The 22,512-nt window shown below is 40.5% G+C and overlaps 1 protein-coding gene across 2 annotated transcripts in view; it reads left to right on the top strand.

The window, feature by feature from the left end:
• LOC126408778 (disks large homolog 1-like) overlaps nucleotides 1-22,512 on the top strand; it is a 178,721-nt gene that overhangs the window by 22,483 nt on the left and 133,726 nt on the right. For both annotated transcript variants that reach the window (XM_050074458.1, XM_050074457.1), the window contains exon 3: nucleotides 7,353-7,516. In XM_050074458.1, the coding sequence (XP_049930415.1) occupies nucleotides 7,353-7,516 (164 nt within the window). The remainder of the gene's footprint in view (nucleotides 1-7,352; nucleotides 7,517-22,512) is intronic.

Genomic DNA, 22,512 nt, shown 5'->3' with positions numbered 1-22,512 from the left:
CAGTGTGTCATTCTGTCAGTCAGTCATTCTGTCTATCCCACGTTTTTCAAACACTCTGTCTGAATACATTGCTCTTCTTAATGGGTTCAGTTGACTATTTAATCTGCAATTTCCTATGACCTGTATCCCAAACACACACCATGTGAAACTGTACGTGGGCAACTGTGCACTCAGTGGGTATGGACTAGTTATTATTATCATTTTTAAGTTATTACAGTTGATTCTGAAGGGAACGTGAATGATGAACCACATTTTATCACAGTTTATCCAGTTATAGTTGTTGAGACGTTTCATATTTTGCAAATTAATCCAGTCATGATAAAGAGAGGAGAAACAATGAGACAGACGTAAGAGTGAAGAGGGACTTTGGTATTTTTAGATTTCACATTTGGAGCTATTTTCGGTCATCAAAGTGTGTTACATAACATTTGATGATATCAGTGAAAAATCTTTGAGCCTTTATGTTTGGTGATTTGGCGGACGGCGAGGTGTCAGTGATTTTACATTTCCTGCAAACCGACCTGCTCCATCAGACATGCATGTTAATATGACGGTGTGACCCGTCTGCTGTCTGAGTGGATCTGGGATTGTGTTGTCGTCAGAGCGGAGTCAGTCTGAAGGTTGAGCAGCAGCTCCACGTGGCACTGAGAGATGTGGGGCTTTTATTGTGAAAGAGTAACTTTTCCTGACCTTTGTTTCATCCTGATTTCATTTACTGATGATGACAGGAGACTATTGTTGATGAGAAGTCTTGAGTTTAACAGCTTTTCCTTGATGTTTCTCGTCTTTCTTTCACTAGCAACCACCGTAACAAATAAAAACAGGATAATGCTTTATTCACATTTGAGAAGAAGAAGAAGAATGAAATGAGTGGATGTCCTCACAGTGTCTCAGGACAGGAGAGAATAGAGTGTGATCATGGATGTCGAATTTGTTTTCAGTGATCATTATTGAACACTGAATGTAGCATCTGGACTCTAAATATTAAGTCAGTGTGTTTCTCTTTGGGCCCTCTGCAGTCGACCTGCACTCATTTTCAACAGTCATGTTATGGTTTGGTTTGGTTTGATTTGGTTTGCACCGTCAGCTCAGCACAGCAGGGATTTACATTTCCATGACATCAGGTCTACCTGCTTGAAGGTGTTTCTTAGGCAGAATTTATCATTTTTAATCATTTAACCAGGAGCTGAATAATCCACTGAGGTCTCCTCCTCTCCAAAACAAACAGATCAGCTGATTTAAACCAGTCAAAACACTGAACAAATACGTTTCACGTTAAAATCCGTATATCTTTGATGCTGTGTGGCATGTCAGAGACGGGCGACTCACCCAGCACCTGCATGTATGCGCTCACCTCTTTATGCCTCTGCACCGGCAAAAGCTGTGGCCGGAGGCATTATGTTTTCAGGTTGTCTGTCCGTACGTGAGTGTGCCCATTTCTTCAAATTTGGCACAAACGTCCACTCAAGAATAAAGTGATTCGATTTGGGTGGTCAAAGGTCACTGTGACCTTTTTAATCTGTCTCATTCTCATGAATACACTATTTCAAGACAACCTTGAGGGATTAAAAAAATAAAATAAAAATCTGGCATAAGCGTCCACGTTGACTCGTTGACTCAACTATTAACTGATTCAGACTTTTTTGGTCAAAGGTCATGGTCACTGTGACCTTCAAACGGTCTCACTCTTGTGAACACAACATCTCAAGAACGCCTTAATGGAAGTTCTTTACATTTGACACAAACAACCACTTGGACTGAGGAATAAACTAATTAGAATTTGGTGTTTGAAGGTCAAAGGTCAAGGTTACTGCGACCTCACAAAACATGTTTTTGGCCATAACTCAAGACTTGTCACGCTAGTTATGACAAAACTTCACTTCCGTACGTACGTCCATTCGTCCCATTCTTGTAAACTCGATATCTCAAGAACACAGTGAGGGAGCTTCTTTAAATTAGACACAAACGTCCACTTGGACTCATGAATAAATTGATTAGATTTTGGTGGTCGTGTGTCAAAGATCAAGGTCAGTGTGACCTCGTATGTGTCACTCTCTTGAATGTGATTTCTCAAGAATGCCATGAGAGAGTTTCCTCAAATTTGTCACAAACATCCACATGGACTCCACGATGAACTGTTAAGAATTTGGTGGTCAAAGGTCAGTGTGACATCATGAATTCATACACTGATTCTGACAAAACTTGACACAAATGTCTAACAGGATAAAATAATGAAGGTCAAAGGTCAGCTTGACTGTGACATCATCATGTTTTAATGTCATATCTCAGGAACAGAAGGGGAGACATTTGGTCAGATACTGAATTGGTGACTCTAATCTTGAAACTGTGCTGATTGTATAGATCTTCTGTGTGTGAAGCATCCATGATTTTGCAACTTGAAGTGTTCGTGCAGCCTGCGAACAACCACGAGGTGATAATTCTAGTTTCTCTGATAACTTAAGATCCAGACGTTGAGGTGGTTTTCACCAGGAGCTGAATGATCCACAGAGGTCTCTTCCTCTCAGAAACAAACAGACCAGATGATTTAAACCAGAAAAACTGAATAAAGACGTTTAAAGTGTTTTTCCAACACTCACCGTGGAGGGGCTGCTAACTACGGTGGCTGATGTGAAAACATGAATGTCTCTGTCTAGAGTCAGTGTTTGGTTTGTCCATTCTGGGCTACTGTAGAAACATGGCGGTGCAACATGGTGATATCCGTAGATGAGGACCTGCTCCCTGTGTGGACATTAACGGCTCATTCTGAGGTAACAAGAACACAACGCTTCTAATATTCAGACCTTTAAATCGGCTCACATTTTGATGCTAAGCCTCCAGTTTCTTTCTTATTCAGCTGAGGCTCAGATGAATATTTGTCTCTTTATGTTGTCGGTCTTCAGACATACAGCGGGATCCTCTCACACATCTGACCGTAGTGTTTGTATTCAGTGTGTTTACATGTACATACATAATCCATTTGGCCGGTAGCTGCAGCCACAGCCAGCAAGGAGCTGTTGAAGTGCTGATCCTGATGGTTTATGGGAAAACATCTGTGCTGGCCGGCGGTCAGCTGCCACACGGCGAGCCAAAGAAAGCCTCGGTTATTTTAGATCTGCGCTCTCTGTGAGCTCTCCTCAGAATTGTGCGTCCAAAAATAAAATAGCATGTTGGTTGTGACCGCTGGGCTGGAGGCTTAATATAGTGTTGGCCTCACAGAGAGAGACTGTCGTCTTTACTACAGGGACAGGCTCATAATATCTATCAATTAGTCAATCAGTCTATCAATCAATTAATCAGTCAATCAACCAATCAATCAGGATTTATCATCCTGTGAAGGAAAACATGATGTTTTAGTTTAAAACCTTGGATGTTACTGATTCTGATCCCAAAACTGAATGTCAGGATGTTTGTACATTTTTATCTTGTTAATTAACATTTTTCTGAACTTCTTATTTATAACAATTTAAAAAATCTTTCACAGTAAAACATGAGAACTAAGAGGGACACTCGTTTCTAACCCGACTGTCCTAAAGTTCACGTTGTCGTCGTATTTGTTCAGAGACAAAAGCGTCTGAGTTGTTTGCGTCTAAAGTGATTCACTGTTTCTCATTCGCAGGAAATTTCTTCCCCTTTATTTTGCTTTCCTGTCTGAAATATTTCCCGTCGTTAAACATTGTGAGGTTCAGTTTTCACGCGTTTTCTTTTGCAGGAAGTCTTTTAGATGTGAGAGTGACTGGTGGCCTCTTAACCCTTTCCCCGCCAGAGTATTATTTTGTTTGAGCCAATGCCAAGCGCCGTGTCACCGTCATGGAGATCCTGTTTCGTCCCACCAAACTCGTTTGCGTCTTCGTCCAAAATCAGATTCAGAGTGTTGTTGATCGAGTTCATCAACATCTCCACGGCTTGTGTTACCGTGAACTTATCCGTCAGCACCGGCATTTTCGTGCCGTTCACAAGCGGCTACATTTCTGTAAACAACATCTTCTTCTGGTTTCCAGCGGCTCTTCTTCTTCATTTGGTTTTTGGACACAACAGCGTTGTTCTATTTCACAAGATGTGTAACAGCGCCCCCTATCTTATAACAGTGACAACACGGATTGCTAGAAAATCTCGTCAGTGGTGGGGAAAGAGTTAATAATCCCACTGCTGTTAATGTCCTGAGAGATGTCGTAGCCTTGAATCTCTCTCAAAGTTCATTATCTATTCTTACAAATTACTTAAATGTGTTGGCCAGTGACTGATTTTTATTGCTGAATTATGAATTATATTCTGAATTAATCGCTCACTTTAATATAATGTAAAAACACACCAAATGTCTCCCCTTCTGTTCCTGAGATATGACGTTAAAACACGATGATGTCACAGTCAAGCTGACCTTTGACCCTTTGACCTTCATTATTTTATCCTGTTAGACATTTGTGTCAAGTTTGGTCAGAATTAACATATGAATTATTGAGTTATGGACAAAAACATGTTTTGTGAGGTCACACTGACCTTTGACCACCGACCTCAAAATTCAAAGCAGTTCATCATTGTTTGTGCCAAAATTGTGGACATTTCCTCAAGGCCTTCCTGAGCTATGTTCATGAAATAATGACGTTCATGACGTTCATGAAGTAATGACGTAAGGTCACAGTGACCTTGACTTTTGACCACTGAATTCAAATCAGTTCATTGCTGAGTCCAAATGGACGTTTGTGCCAAATTTGAGAAATGTTCCTTGAGGCGGTGTTGAGATATCGTGGTCACAAGGATGGGACGGACAGATGAAAAACCTGAAAGCATAATTCCTCCGGCTACAGCTGTCGCCAGCATAAAAACTACTGTGACAGAATGTGAAGTTGAGATTTTAAATGTCTTGTTTTGTGCGAACAAAATAAAACAAAATATTCTGTTAACTGGTATATAAAATGATGGGCCCTCTCATCGCAGTATGTTTTATTTTGTTTTTGTTTTTGTTTTGTTTTCCCCCACTATTTTTGCTTTAAATTGACTGAAAAAATTAATTGATTATTTAAATAATCAAAAAGTTTTGTGAGGTTTTATAGAAAAACTAAAAATTCCAACCAATGTCAAATAAAATTTGCAAATAAAATGCTCACTTTACAGGGCAGCTACAATATAGAGTAGAATAGAATAGACTTTATTGTCATTGCAGTAAAATTGCTGTGCCATGTCTGAATATTAAAAAAGGAAATGGACACACACGCGTCGACACAATCATCCCAGATCAATAAACATCATAAATAACATTAAAAGCAGTATGTTGACCCATTATTGCTTGTCTGAGTTCAGCTGAATGATTCTCTAAAGTTGATAACACGATGGTGGAGCAGTGTTCGATTCAGTTCAGTGACGGCTCTTAGAGAAAAGCCGTCCTTCACTCTGGAGGTGCGAGCTTTGAGTGCTCTGTAGCGCCTCCCAGAGGGTGTCAGAGAGAACAGGTGATGACAGGGTGCGTCGCATTTTTCAGGATGATGTCCTCCAGAGGGGGCAGAGTGAGCCCAGTGATCTTTTCTGAGGTTCTTGTGACTTTTCAGGTCTGTCTCTGTACAGCAGGCTGCCAGACAGTCTGTTAGAAGCAGCTCTGCAGAGTCCGTAACATGAAGGGGTGTAAATCACCAGTTTCATCACAATACGATATCGATACAGTGTTCGGTCATATCACAAACTCTGCCACAGTACGATTTCCATGCGATTCAGGGTCCTGCGATCAATATGAGCCGATATTATCTGATCATTTAACTCAGTCTGTTCAGAAGAAGCTGCTGCAGCTTTATTTGTTACTTTGGGCCATAAAAGATAAAAACAACACATAAATAAAAAGAACAGGGAAGTTGATTTTAAACTGACTCCACTGACACACAGGAAACAGCACATGGGATCATGGGAGTCTGTAAAGTCGTCATTGATGACACAGAGGTGCAGTCCTGTTTGTTGTTGTTGTTGTTGCTGCTCTGGACGCCACGCAATGACGTAACCTGATGAATGTTGGAGCAGCTGAGACTGACCTTTAATGACCCCCCAACACTGAGAGTCACTGTGGATCCTCCTCTCAGGACAGACGCACTTTTTTAAAAACAAAAATGTATTTTCATAAAACTTTTAATTATTAATAATTTATTGTTTCCCTCTGAGTCAGTGTAGTCTACAAATTATCAAACAAAAAGTGACAAAATAATGTCACGTCAAGTTTCAGCGAATAAAACTCAGGTTTGTTTACGTCGCCTGAAGCAGTGAATCAGATTGTTTGTTGACTGATAATGATCTCAAGGTCAAAAATCAACTTCACAATCAAGTTTAATGCTGAGAAGGGCTTCACTTAAAAAGACTTTACTGATTGGTGTTTTACATAGAGTAGGAGAAATGAAAATGAAAAGCAAGTTCTGCGAAAGTCAAGAAACATGGATATACATTAGAATGAATTAGTAAAAATTATGAGGAAATTAATTAAATTTGTAAAAAAAAATAAAAATAGTAACAAGTGGAAAAGATCTAAAAAGTACAAAAAAGTACAAGAAAAATACCTGAAAATTAGCACACAAAAAAAATACTTAAAAGTTTTAGAAAATTACCTGAAAATTGGCAATAAAAATAGAAAAATAGAAAAACACCTGAAAAGTAAAAAGCAAAAAAAAGGTCAGAACTACAAAGAAGTTACTTGAAAATAAGCAACAACAAAAAAAAGTGAAATGTTCCAGAAAATAACCTTTTTTCAAATTTTCAAAATTATTTGGACATTTTTCTCAGCTTGTTTTTAATTATTATTATTATTATTAATATTATTATTATTACTTTCTAAATCTTCTGTTTTCTTCTTCTTCTTCTTATTATTATTATCGTAATTTGCAGAAAATTTCTTGCAAAGATGCTTATTACCTTTTTTCCATGTTTTTGAAGAAAATCAAACCGACGTGCTCGGGGTTGAACCCTGAGGCGCCACAAGAAAAGAAAAAGTGATGTCGATCCAGGTTTCAAAGGGTTAAATTGAAAGTGTTCAGTGTCAGAAGTAACGAGGCCACAGGAATATTAAACGTGTGGATTTAAATGAGGCAATAAAAAAATGAAGAAGTTTTGAACATTGATGGATGGAAAGAACGGTTTGTCTTTTTTTAATAACAAAACATTTTCAGATTTCCATCTTTGCAGCAGCAGCAGCTCTTTGATGTCACCAGCGTCACAAATACGTTTAAACGTTTTTATTGAGAAAAAAAAGCAGTAATGAAACATCGATTGTGTAAATTCATTCAACAGTAACGTGCCTATTAAACGCCACCGCTGATGTCACTGAAGAGTGAGACCTCTTTGTTTTGTTCTAATTAAAAAGTGTCTCTGTTCCTGTCTCCTCTCAGATATCCAGGAATTTTACGAAGTGACCTTATTGGACAGTCAGAGATGGGCGGAGTCTTCCAAGGCAGCAGACCCCATGGCGCCCGTCCACCTGTGGGACTTCTCCAGCCTTCAAAGCACAACGGTGACCTCGGACACTCTGCCCAGCCTTAGCACCAGCATCGAGGTAAGACTCGTGGACCCGTCGGTCACCTGTCACAGCTCAGAGGTCATCCAGGTGTGTCAGTGATGGCCGACAGGAAGTGAGGTGTCTCTGAAATGTTCTGGTTAATGTTGCGTCTCTTGGTAACAGAAACAGTAAAAATAGAGAACATTAAAAATAGATCTCAGCCTTCAAACAGGACAGGATGATGAGTGAAGGTGCTTCTGTTGTCACCTCAGTCTGTTTGATACAGACTGCTTCAGGCTCCTGTGGAGGAGACCAGGATGAGCACAGAGCACAACCAGCGTGAAAACACACCTGTGTTGTTCAGGTGTCCAAAAGAGGACAGACACCACCGTCACCTGCTTCTCATTAAACGTCTCTTTATCACATGACCTTTTCAAAACAAAAATGAGTCACATTTTGCCAACAAATAAAAACTAAAGGATATATTGAAAGACGGACAAATGGACAAATAAAAAAAATACTGTTTTAAAGTTTTAGTGTTTCTTTATGTAGCTGGAAACGTTTCGTCATGTGACAAAGGAAGTAAAGTTTTACTGGGAGCAGACGATGGTGTTGAAAGTGTTTTCCTGTGATTAGTGAATCAATCGAATGATTAGTCATGATGAACATTGGAGCATCTGGAGCATCACTAATCTTTCAGTGGCTCGAGGATTCATTTCTCTGAGTTACAAAAATGAAATGTCTGAATGAGATGTCAGTGATGTGCATGTTATAACATGTAGAAGTGAAACAGCATCATGACAGCGAGCGTGTGATCCTCCTGAGAGGTGACACCATGTAACACCATGAAGGTCGAGCTGCCTCATCGTCATGTTTCTGTTCATTGTTGCTTTTTCCCCACTCAGTTGCTTTTTCTGTTTCTTTGACATCTTGAGGACGAGTTCAACATGTGACATTCAACATTTGGGTAGAAAGGGAAGTTTGGCGTTTTCACACTGCGTATCCTTCGCCTCTTTCCACACACACATTGTTAACCCAGGGTAGACCTAAGACCAGGGCTGTACGAATCTGGGTTAAATGTCTGTTGCAACATGTGACTAACGTTTACGTTGTAGAATGACGAGTGACTGTTCTTTAGCATCAACTGTAAACTGTCGCCATTAGCAGGGCGTTTCGTGAGATCGCCGCTGCATCAGAGGAAGGAAAGACTGAAAGTTTGTTCCAGACATGTTGTTGTTGTTTTAAGATAGCTGTGGTTTCAGTCAGCAGTAGTTACAGTCAATACAGCATAGTATCGTGATATTTTTGTGTGCAGTATCGTATCGATACACGGACGCCAAGTATCAGTGTTTTTATCATGTAAAATTTTAATATCACAAGTACTAATTCAACTTTTGGTAGCCGACTGGAATAATATAGTCTGCTGCTTTTTCAGTCCACCAGATATATTTTGCTGCGATTAAAAATGACTGAAAACTTTATCTTATTAGATTAAAAACCCATTTTTTTGGGAGACAAAATTTGCACTTGAAAAAAAGGTAATTATTGCCATATTCAGCATATTGCAACAAGGGGTGGGGGGAAATTGCTACAGCACGGTATTATGATATTTTGCCTTGGCAATATTGTATCGATACAAGAAAGATAAGTATGGATTATTTTATTATATTTAAATTGTTAATAGTGCAACTAAAAATTAAACTTTGGTAGAATACTAGAATAATAAATTCAGTCACTTTTTCAGTCCGTTAAATACATTTTGCTACAAAAAAATGACATTAAATGAACAGACTGAAATCGTATTAGATAAAGCAAAATTTTCGGTATATTTTTATTTTATTTATTTTTCGTTAAAGGTTTTTTTTTGAGGGGGAGTTTTTCCTGATCAGCTGTGAGGGTCATAAGGACAGAGGAATGTCGTATGCTGTAAAGCCCTGTGAGGCAAATTGTGATTTGTGATATTGGGCTTTATAAATAAAATTGATTGATTGATATTAAATCACAATATATTGCAATATATGTTGTTGCAATACTCATGATAGTATCATGATAATATTGTATCAAGGGGCCTCTGGTTATTCCCTCACCGAATTGCAACACGTTTAAAATCACAATAATATCGTATCGTGACTTAAGTATCACGATAACATCATATCGTTACTTAAGTATCGTGATAATATTGTATCATGTAGCCTCTGGTGATTCACAACTTTAATTGCAACACACCTAAAATTGCAATAAATTGTGTCGTGGGGCTTCTGTTGATTCCACCCCTAATCACAACACGCTTAAAATCACAATAATATTTTATTGTGTCTTGAGTATTGTGATAATATCGTATTGTGTAGCCTCTGTTGATTCCCAACCCTAATTGCAACTCGTTGGAAATTGCAATAATATCGTATCGTGACTTAAGTATCGTGATATCGTATCGTGACTTAAGTATCGTGATATTGTATCGTGACTTAAGTATTGTGATAATATTGTATCGTGACTTAAGTATCGTGATAATATCGTATCGTGGCTTAAGTATCGTGATAATATCGTATCATGACTTAAGTATCGTGATAATATTGTATTGAGACCTAAGTATCGTGATATTGTATCGTGACTTAAGTATTGTGATAATATCGTATCGTGACTTAAGTATCGTGATAATATTGTATTGAGACGTAAGTATTGTGATATCGTATCGTGACTTAAGTATCGTGATAATATTGTATCGTGACTTTAGTATCGTGATAATATTGTATCGTGACTTTAGTATCGTGATAATATTGTATCATGTAGCCTCTGGCGATTCACACCTTTAATTGCAACACACCTAAAATCGCAATAAATTATGTCGTGGGGCCTCTGTTGATTCCACCCCTAATCACAACACGCTTAAAATTGCGATAATATTGGATCATAACTTGAGTATCGTAATAATATTGTATTTTGGAGCCTCCAGTAATTCCCACCTCTAATCGCAGCACTTTTAAAATCACAATAATCTTGTATTATGACTTGAGTACCGTGATAATATCATATTGTGTAGTGTCCGCTGATTCCCAATCCTAAGTGCAACACGTTGAAAATTGCAATGATATCGTATCGTGACTTAAGGATCGTGATAATATTGTATCGTGATAATATCGTATCGTCAGGCCTCTGGTGATTCCAACCCCTAGTAGTTACGATGGTTTTAACTTAAAGCATGCTTGTACTGATGACATGATGAAGAAGTCCTTTGATTGGACAACAAAAATGTGACACAAATTATAACCGGCAGCAGAAAAGGAAAAACTCCTTTAATGGGAAACAATGGGAAGAAAGCTCAGAGGGAGCAACTGAGGAGGGAATCTGTCTCCCTGGAGTCAGACGTGCAGAATAAAGAACATCATAAAATGACAGTGTAGACAATCAGGATGACATCAGCTGTCTGGAAGCACCTTCAGAGTAAAATACAAGTTCATCTGTTTTATAAGAAGGTAAAAATGTTAAAAATCTGCTTTTCTGTTGTGTTTTTTCTTGTCAGGTTGTAATAAAGACACGTAACAAGTCAAAGGTCATGAAGGAGCTCCCGACTTTAGTTGTTGTTGGTTAGCGGTCGCCCTCAGCAGATTTTATCAGCTGTAGTTAATTAACGATAATTCACCACAGAATGAAACCGTTTGCTTTTCTGCTGAGTAAGCAGCTGTGAGTTCTGGTTATGATGAGTCAGAAATCTCCTCAGAGAGACGATTAAGAGTCCTGTGGAGTTCATGTCTGCACGGGGATGTCCACATACTTTTGGCCATGTGAAACTGTGATTCTTTCTGCAGTCATGACGTCCGAAATCTAAAAACAGTGATAAGATGAGCAGAGCAGACCAAAGACCATCAGAGACGATGGAGACGATCTTACTGTCATTTCTCTGTAATCTCATGTTTTCATAACAGTTCGTGGGATTGGCCAGAAATTGGAATATAATCCACAAAATGTCATTTTCTGTCCTGGTATGAAATTGATTTTTTGAGCTGAAGTTTGTGGAACAGCTGGTGTCTGGAACAACAAACTGAACTGGATATATGTATTACTGTTATTATTATTATCAGACAGACAAAGAGGATCAAAACAGACATTTTTTATATATTTATCCTAAAGTTTGGTTGCTTTTTTCCTGAGGTTTGAAGTCAGTTTCTGCAAAGCCTCTTTCATTTTTTCATTTTATTTCACAGAAGTTTATAAAACATTTAACCTCTAAATTCCTTGAGATAAAAGCATTATAATTATTTTTATTTTGTGTATCTTGTGTGAAGACATTGCACATGACTTTTCTCATAAACATTTCGACTTATTAAAATGATGTTTTTCCAAATGTGTGACAGATATCAGTTCTTGTACCAACTTTGGAAACAGTGTGGAGTAGGTTAGTACTGTTATGTGACAGCGCTGCATGTTCCTGCAGTCTGCTGGGCTCTGAACGCACCACATCACTCGTTCATTGCTTTGCATTTCAGCGAGACGTTCTGCAGAGCTTCATCTGGTACTGTGTGTATTTGTGTGCGTGTGCAGACTGCTATGTGTAGATGGACAGGATTTACACATATTGTGTGTATTTATAGTCGTTTGTGAGGTAACAAGATAAATATGTAAATCAGACAGTTTAGGAGTTGTTCCTCTGAAGGAGCTACGCTGTTTTACTTAAAGGTTAACTTCTGTATTTTTCTACCTGGACCTAATTCTCTCATGTTTTTGTGTCTAACTGATTAATAGACCCTTTAATGGCTGACGTCACGATGACGTCATGTTATCAGCTGGAGGTGCAGCTGCCTCTCCCCCACAGGGCTGTAGGCTCCATAGGAGTGTTAAAATGTGTTTGTCTTGTTGTGTTATTGGGAGCCAGAATAGAAGGAGTCATGGCTCAAAACCAGCCGCCACTGCCCGTCAACAAAAACAAAGACAACTATGGTTAAATGTGATAAGACCAAAGGACTGGACGGAGGCCATCATCAAAAATGCTCACATGTGCAGCGCACACTTCATATCAGGTTAGGGAAAAAGTATTTCCTGTTGTAGGGATGAATAAGGTTATGTGTATTAAGGGTTATCATGTCCACCTCATCAGAAACTGGGGAGGGATTAAGAGGAATATTGGATTTCTCTGGAACGCTAACTTTTTAGCACATTAGCTAACGTTAGCTTCCATAGCAAAACAAACAAGTGTGGTCCTCCTTTGTAAGATTGGCTTCCTGTGACATCATCCATCCACTGAGTGAGAGCATACGGGTCGGCCAGTCTGGTCCCGTTGGTCAGTGTTTACTTATTCAAGTAACACTGGCGGTCCCGGAGAGTGAGTGACCTGACATGGTGCGTTGGTAAATTCAGTCTGACGCTCTACACTAAAATGAGAGCCCTGTTGGTGGAAGAAACGGAGCGTTATATTTCTACATGAATGAACCAACGGTTAAGTTAATCACACATTCACTCCGCTCGGCGCTCTGCTGCTCCGTCTCCACAGACAGAGTGTCCAGAGTGCGCTCTGCCACTCTGAGAGTGCGCTGCTCTGGATAACCCAACGCTACATTCAGACAGCGCTCCCAATTTATCAACGCTCCAGTTTGTGTCAGAGTGCGCTCCCACACTCACAATGAGTGTTTCTGAATGCACCACTCACATCATCTTCCTCCATCGTCTAAAACAAGACAACACAACTTGTTGGCTAGCGCTAGCTAATGTCTGTGGAGAACTGTTTTGCCTCCAGCTAAGCCCCGCCCACCTAAAAACAGCATACTTTACAGTAAAAAGGTTTTATAGAAACAACAGTTTTTAAAAACTGGTCCAGTATTGAGAGAGAGCACAGTTGGGTATATTTTTTTATACAGAATTTTTTGAAAATTAGTTAGAGTTAGAGCCATTTCCAATTTTTGTCCTGATGTACAAATTACATAATGTATAATATTTAATGTTTTTGTCACTGACAGGCTCAGACTGTTATTCTAAGTGTCTGACAGCATTATGAAAGGATCCCTACAGAGATAGAGCTTAATTCACCAGTTAGATGTGACAACATGCTGCCTCTATACACACTAACATGACTGTTTATTTAAATGCAGTCTGGTGGGTTTGGTGACGGTGATTTCAGGACTGTTTCTGGATCTGACTCTTTAACACAAAGCTCTATCTCTGTAGGGATCCTTTCATCATGCTGTCAGACACTTCGAATAACAGTCTGAGCCTGTCAGTGACAAACACAAACACTGTTAGTGGACGGACACTGACGGTGTGAACATGCCATCAGCTGCGCTCTCTCAACACATTGAATGCATTTTAAAACCTGTCATTCCTGTTTGTCACTTTGACACACAAACGTGGGAAGATACAGGCCAGGTTGAAAAATACTGAAATTACCTTTTAAGTAAAAGTTTAAAATCTACAGTCTGAAAACACTCTGTTATTAAAGAAAAGGCCTTAACTCATCAGGTAAAGTAAAAGTACAGATGTATCAGCAAAATGTCCTCAAAGTATCCAGAGTAAAAGTACTCTGTTTGCAGATTGGCTTGGAGTTTACCAATATGGAGCCAATGTCAGATACTGATGGGTAGGTGTGTTTAACTGTAAAATACAGCATCTAGAGCGGCCTGTCATAGGTTAGGATTTATTTTGACAAGGTGCAGCTCCTAACAGAGTGTCGTGTGTATTTTTTTTTTTCTGTGACTAAGCGACCGATGAAATCTTTCTGACTCGTGACCTTTCTGGTCGACTAACGTTTGGTCGACTGTTGGGGCGGCAGCCCTAACTGCGTCATATTGTTTTATTTGTAAAAATCTGAGACAAGTGTAGGGCAGTACAAGTAGAAAGTAGCACAAAGAAATACTGAAGTAAAGTACAAGTATGTTTAAACAGTAGAATACTTGAGTGAATGTACTTAGTTACTTTCTACCACTAGAACTTGGGTAAACAGATGAGACTGTGTAGAGAACCTGAACGTGTTGGCCGGAGCTGCTTCTCATTTACTTTTGTTTTATTCCATCAGCTGATCGTGAGCTTTGAGCTTTGTGCTTTGTGCTTCAGGACCAGCATTTTTTTGTTGTGAGTAAAAAGGTTGTTTTTAGTTTGTGTTGACTTCATCCTAGGAGACGACGCTGAGTCAGCTGCAGCTGAGTCAGCCTTTAGTTTTAGCCCACAGTACAGAACTCAGGTGCGGGTCAAACTGTTTTACCTGTTTGTAGTGCCAGACGAGTTGGGTTCATCTTATGATTCAGCCGCACGAGGCTCGTGGGTCCGCGGTGTCGATCCTTCTTAGTTTCACTTTCACCTGATGTTGGCAGGAGGAGGACAGTACCTCCCAGCCCTCCTGTTGACACGGACCGTTGTACTGCCAACAGAACCGTGTGCACCTCGGTGTGCCCTCTGCTGTCTGTCTGTCTGTTCATTTTCTATTTTATTTTAGAACGAGTCTTGTAACGCTGTTGTTTGTCCTGGTGGTGAATTATGTCCTTATTTCACACATTTGTCAGTTATTGACAACAGGACGTACATGATGACGACAGGACATAGGTGATGACGACAGGACGTACATGATGACGACAGGACGTAGGTGATGACGGCAGGACGTAGGCGATGATGGCAGGACGCAGGCGATGACGGCAGGACGCAGGCGATGACGGCAGGACGTAGGTGATGACGACAGGACGTAGGTGATGACGACAGGACGTAGGTGATGATGACAGGACGTAGGTGATGATGACAGGACGTAGGTGATGATGACAGGATGTAGATGATGACAGGATGTAGGTGATGACGGCAGGACGTAGGTGATGACGACAGGACGTAGGTGATGACGGCAGGACGTAGGTGATGACGGCAGGACGTAGGTGATGACGACAGGACGCAGGTGATGACGACAGGACGTAGGTGATGACGACAGGACGTAGGTGATGATGACAGGATGTAGGTGATGACAGGATGTAGGTGATGATGACAGGACGTAGGTGATGATGACAGGACGTAGGTGATGATGACAGGATGTAGGTGATGATGACAGGACGTAGGTGATGACAGGATGTAGGTGATGATGACAGGACGTAGGTGATGATGACAGGACGAAGGTTACAACAGGTCACAAGTTTGGACTCTTAGGTGTGAAAAGGCCCTCACTCAATTAACGCAGTAACGAGGAAATTAAAAAAAAACACATCAAAGAATCTGTGAAACTGTCAAACGTTTTTTTTTGTTTTGTTTTTTTTACAACGCCTGTGTTTTCTGCTCTAGCTCCACCCGTCTGGCACGTAAACAGGCTGAAAACAAACAGCCCCGGTTGGAGCCAGGTGTGTGTGTGTGTGTGTGTGTGTGTGTGTGTGTGTGTTTGCATTGAACTCCTTCTCTTTCTTTCCTCTTTCTCTGATTGTAAACACACCTCGACACTCGTAGGACTCCCCCCTCCTAAATGAAATCCTGCACACGTTGGCGCAGGCCAAACGCCCGCCCGGCCCTGATGGACAAGTAAGTACTGGAAGCCTGCTGTTGGTGGGAGGGGGTGTCGGTGTCGTCCACCCTCGCCGCATGTCCCATCCAGTCCTCATGTTGCTTTGGACCATCGGAGGGGGCGGGGGGGTTGTGGGTCCAGGGTCAGGGGGTCAGTTGGCCCAGATGGCCTCAAGGTGTCGCTGTAGTTCATTCACATTGATATAAAGGCGGAGTCTAAAATAAAACCAGAGAAGAAGAAACCTGCTGAGTGAGGAAGCAGCTGGTCCAAAACAGCGTTTAAAAGTCAGAGGAAAGAGACGAGACATCCTGATTTTATTAACTAATTTTAAAAATTTTAAAATGACTTTTTTCTGTGTCAGCTTGTAGCCCAAATCTTTTCTAAATGGAATAATTTCTTACCACAAAACGTCCCGTTTATCAAACGGAAGATTTGGTGAGCAGTTGTTGCTGTCACTGAGCAGCAGCTCTGGTGCAGACAGATGTGACTGTTAACGATGAAGTCACTCTCACCTGTCGATCAGACGAGTGTCAGGTGATCAAGTTTTTTTTTAGGCTGAATTTAAAAAGCAGGGAGTGTCTGTTTGTTCCGGCTGCTTCTTCTCGCTGCTCAGCAGGATTTCCTCACTGGTTTAATCATATTTTATCAGTCATAATAAAAACAGACGCCAGATACATGGAGGAGAAACACAGCGACACGTTGAGGTAGTGTGTGCTGGGTTCAGGGGTCATGGTTCATTGTGCTTTCATTCATTTTGGTTCATTTTGTCGGGTCTGAACAGTACACCTCCTGTCCTCAGCCGAGAGACATCGACAGTCTGTCCCACAGTGTCTCACCTCAAACCTGAAGCATTAAATATCCTTTTTATAAAACCAAAGTGGACGCTTGATCAGATTTGAGCCTCTGAATATTTAGTATTTGTAACATGTCACAGCTGCAGGTTCAACAGTTGATCAGTAGAAAGTGTCTGCTGTCGCTCAGACAGTGAACTGTAACCGGTAACTGGTAATGAATAATAATAATGATAATAATAATAATGAACTTAATCATTGTTTTATTGGCTTTAAAGGGACATACCGCAGTTAAACCTTTATTAAATCTTAATCCAAAGAGCTCTGTTCTTTTTCTGTAAATTAAACATTGTATTCCATCATGGTCAGCAGAGATTAGAGTTCTGCCTGATTGCTTTCGCCCAAAAATGTGTCTTTATATCTAAAAATATACATCCCAAACAGTAGATACCTCAGCACTTGTGTCTCTGTCGCAGACACACACCTGCCTTCATTATATACAGGAGAACAAATCCACATAAACTGGAGACAAAACCGATTTAGGGCTCTCTACATACACGACTCCTCACCAACACCTCACAGCTGCAGGATTCAGACCAGGCCCACAGACCTTAAAGGTTCAGTTTATTTGCACATATTCACATGTATAAGAGAAAATACAAATTACAAAAGGTTTGAACATTGAACACACACTAAATACACACTAAACACACATTAAACACACATTAAACATGGCTTCATAGAGACAGTTTCAAACACAAATCAGCTTCACTATAACTCGCAGCATTCACAGACAAACACTTGTCTTTATCTGGACACATTTTCCCCACCAATACAACATGCTAACATTATTAGCACAAGCCTATGGCATTTTACATTGTATAAATTAGCCTAGCAGCTAGCAGAGATTTCCTCTGCTCATATTTCAGCCAGGATAAATCACACACAGTGTGTGGAGGCTTTATTGTCTTCACAATTTATTGTTTCTTATCTGTGAAATTAAAGTAACGTGCTGTGACGTTTAGTTACATTTCTGGGGAGGTGCACATCAGGCTATGGCGTAGGCTCTTCATCGACACAGCCTACGCTGTAGGTATGGTGTGATTCGCTTAACCAAATTTCAGCTGGTTGCAATCTGCAGTTTTCGCCACTAGATGCCACTAAACCTGACACAGTGAACCTTTAAGCAGCAGCTGTAGAGTCGTCACAACACCTGACTGTGGTAAAACAAGAATCATTAATTTAAAAAAATCAGTTTTGAAGTGAACCTGATTTATAGTAGAAGATCCTTCAGGTGACAAACAGAAGCTCTGACCAAACTGAATGTTGGTAAAAACAGACCCTAACAAACCCTCCTGACCCTGAGACCCACAACAGCTGACGTTGCTTCAGGATCTAAATTAGCGCAGAAGTGGAGCGCCTGCTCATCCGTGAGTGTTGGGGTTCCCTCAGAGAGACGGGAGCTGTACTGGTGTTCAGGACCTTCATGGTGGTGGTTCATGTGGATTTCAGTTCTGGTTTGATGTGCAGGTTGCAGCTCATACTTTGACTCTTTAGGTTCCTGTTTGTGTTTTCATGCTCTTAACAGGCATCATCACATCTGCTCGTTGTGTCTTAAGTTGTTTAGCAACACTAAGTGAATGTTTAACAGGGTTGTGTTGACTCTGGTGTCCAGAGGAGGAGACCAAGTGTCTGTGTTATCTACAGGTGGTTCAGTCGGTCAGTTTGAGTGTGTGCAGGATGTTCAATGACTTTAAAACACAGTGACACGCTCGGAGGCTTTGGTAGGAATCAAACAGCTCACAGTAACATCTGGTTTGTTTCATCTCAGGTGAGAAATCATCAGTGAACCACCCTCAGCTCTGATAACACCGTTTAACCTTTTATTAGATGGTTAAAGTTTGCAGGGCTCCAGACTAACTCGTTTTAGTCGGAGCACTGTAACTGACTCAAGCAGAAATGTAGGAGCACACCTTAAATCATCCTGCAACACAATTATTCACATTTTAACTTTAGTATGAAATATGAAGCTTACAGTCAGACACAGTGTATTCAGCCTGTGTAGCTGAGGGGACAGGTCATACTGATCTGATCTGATTCACAGGAGAGTTCATGAACCATCAACATAAATTACAGATCACCTGGAAAGTATTTAATAAATGAATCTGTCATAATTAAAACAACTGGAGACTGAGAACAAACTCATATATGAGTCTGATCATATTTAGATTTTTATGATTTTAAGCCTGCAGTCTGCCCTCACAGACTTTACGTGATGACAGTAAACACGTCACACTACGTACAGCTGAGGTCAGTGAGGGCTCAGTCTGCAGGTCCAGAGGGTGGACGTTTGGATTCAGCCTCCGACCTGACCGCAGCTTGTTGTCTCCGCCTCCTGCTGCAGCCGCTTCTCTCGTCCACTCTCCAGGCGAGGCGCAGTTTATCTAGCATGAGCGCACTGATGAGAGTTGATGACGTGATCCAGGCAGTTAACTAATCACTCACTCTCCTCCTCTCACACACATTGGCCTACACTGGCGGACTCCCTCCCTCATTTGACAACGTGAAAAAAGCGCCTGCTAATTTGCGGGTCGCACACTGAGCGAGTAGTTGTAAAAGATACTCATTTGGGCCCATTTGGTCGCAGTCTGGAGGCCTCTTTCTGCGTTTAAAAACCACGTTCACAGACATGACAAACACATGAAAACAGTAAAATGATGAAGACTCACAAGGGAACAGAAAATATGATGAATATGTCGTTCAGCAGGTGAAATCTGTGCTTATGATTAAAAGATATTTGCCGGGTCGTTTGAGGAAAAGTAAAAACAATAGTTTAAAGAAAGTCTCTTATTTGCAGGTTTTGTCTCATCGACGTTCTATAACTCCAACATATTGAGTTTATTTTTAGATATGAGGAAGAAAAGCAGTGAAGCTTCTTCACATCTGAGAAACTGGAAACAGAATATTTGTATTTTCCAGCCTGAGAATTGACCGAAGAGTTACGTCTGATAATATTCTGTGCTGTGATCAGACACATGTATGTACAGGATGTGTCGGTGGAGACAGATGTGCTCTGAGAGCTCCGCCCTGCAGCCGCAGACACTCTGGTCTCAGTCTGGAGCCCTGGTTTGGCAGCACACAGGTTGATTACAGGACACCTGTACCTGTGGTGAAGTATTCAGACCCTTCCCTGCAGTAAATGTAAAAACACTGTTACAGGAAGCGTCCTACACTGAAAATACAATGTAGTTAAAGTGTCGCTGACTGTTGCACGTCATATATGATCTCATTACATTATTATAACATAACTTTTTCATGCCTCTGTGCCAGAGATAGCTGCAGCAGCAGGAGGCATTATGTTTTCAGGTTGTCTGTCCGTCCCATGAACACACACTGGTGCAGTAACGATAAATACAGTGACAGGAATCAAGAGACAGAAAGTCCAACAGACAAATGTACAATTGAAAATGTTAAAAAAAAAATGAGAGAAAAATATGGAAATAAATCTGTTTTGTGCAGGAATGTTCAAATGATCTGATTTATTCAGACTCTGTAGTTTTAATGTGTAAATCTCTGGTTGCATCACTTCCTGCTGAGCACTAAATGTTTTATAAGGAGGCATGACACGCCATGATGACACACATGAGGGTGGACGCAGCCACATGACAGATTCATGGAACTGTAAATTATTCATACTTGTGATTCCCACCCGCCCACGCTGCCTCGTCTCCTGCTGCCGCAGCGACGCACACTCTTCGTCCTCGTCCTCCTCCTCCTCCTCGTCCTGCTCCTGCTCGGCCATTTGGTGTTGAGTCATACATGTAACAACGAGCAGTCTGTGTGTTTGTGGAAGTGAAGCTCTGGAGCTCAGAACAAAAGCTGAAGCTGTGTCTTCTCGAGTGACTAACTGAAGATGTCAGCGGCCTTCACATGTTGCTCATTTGTTATTCGTGATGAGTTTGTGGTCGGATGTCAAGTGGGACGCCTCGCCGCTTCTCAGACGTGCACATGCATTGATGTCATATCGTTATTAGAGCTGAAACTGTTTGTCATTTAATTAGCTGAGTGACAGAAAGTGAACCGATAACTACATCTGTGTTTCCATAAGAAAAAGATTCAGTTCAGATTCCAGCCTCGCAGAGTTAAGTACTTGTTGTATTTTTAAATCTTAAATCTTAAAGAACTAATTTAAATATAATAATAACTATATAACAATAAGCTTTTGGTTAACCCTCTGAAACCTGAGAAATTTGGCTTTATTTCTTTAAAAATATGGGAAGAAGGCGATGAGCAACAAAAGAAGAAATGACCCCCAAGTTGTCGGTGAAGATTCTCAGTCATCCAGGACATGGTAGTCATAGGTGCAAGAAACGCAGGCCAGTTGCCTACAATATAGCACTTATAATGACCCCTAAATAAAGCAAGAAAAAATAAATAAATAAATGAATAAACAAACAAGGAAATGACCAAGAAAGAGTGCTTAAAAATTAAAATAATTCTGTTACATATTTTTTTTTATTAATTTTAATTAATTTAATTATTTTTCCCCCCAGTTTTTTAGACTTTGCGTCTAATCGTCACATTGACTTTACGCATCGCTCACTTTAACGGATTGTGTGAACATTAGTCACTCACTCCACAGCAGGAAACGACACTTCATAATAAAAGCTCTGTAGCGGAAATTCACTGTAATTTAAATTTTTTTTTATTCTTTTACAAACTTGACACGTTTTCAAGCCACTTGCGGTCCATTCAGAATGAACCCAGGACCCACTTTTGGACCGAGACCCACCAGTTGGGAACCACTGTATTAGGAGACCTGGACACAGCATTGAAGGCACGACACAGTCCAGTCCTGTGGAAGTTTCTCAGCGGCACATGAAGCAGGAAACACTCTCCTTCTGTGGTTTGACAGTACCTGGATGTTTGGCGCTGCTTCCACGTCGCTTGGCCCAAAGAGCAGGCGCACTGGGGACTTCAACCGGCCGAGCTGGTCACTTCAGTTTAGAGCTCCGCTTCCAGACTTTCCAAATGTTCACAGACTGAAACGATCAAATCCTGATAGTGAAACGAGTCAAAAAGTGTATCCACTGATTTACAGACGTCTCTTTTACAATGTAAGTCTGTGGGGAAAAAGTCTTTTTGGGCCCGATGGCGTCAAGTGACGGACCCTGGAGTTGTAATTCCACTGTTTGACCACTATGGAAATTGGCTTCAAAGCCTGGTGCACTTCCTGGAGGCCCAGTGGTTTGAGTACAAGCGTGTCAAAGGGACCAAAGAGCAGCACATGATAAATGTGATTATATTTTGTGACCTTACTGACATAGGGATTAACACGTTGATATGGTCTTTGAACAACATCTTTATATATAAAAACAGATCAAGTGCAGGTATTTTAATGTTGCCTTCACTTGCTGTTGGGATAAATACATATTTAGATTGAAGGTCCATGATCATCCCAATAAAATGAGTCATTTGTGACAGAGATGTCGCACTGAGAAAATAAACAACATGCATTATTATGATATTCCCCTCTAAAAGCCTGGAATTATAACTTTGGTTTTGGTTTTTGTTTGCATTTTTTTTTTTTATTTCTAAGTAATTAGTACCATAACCTAACACTAAACACACGTTAAACACACATTAAACATGGCTTCATAGAGACAGTTTCAAACACAAATCAGCTTCACTATAACTCGCAGCATTCACAGACAAACACTTGTCTTTATCTGGACACATTTTCCCCACAAATACAACATGCTAACATTATTGGCACAAGCCTATGGCATTTTACATTGTATAAATTAGCC

The sequence above is a fragment of the Epinephelus moara genome, chromosome 21 (assembly GCF_006386435.1).
Source record: "Epinephelus moara isolate mb chromosome 21, YSFRI_EMoa_1.0, whole genome shotgun sequence".
Taxonomy (NCBI): Eukaryota; Metazoa; Chordata; class Actinopteri; order Perciformes; family Serranidae; genus Epinephelus; species Epinephelus moara.
This window is presented reverse-complemented; position numbering and strand designations above follow the sequence as displayed.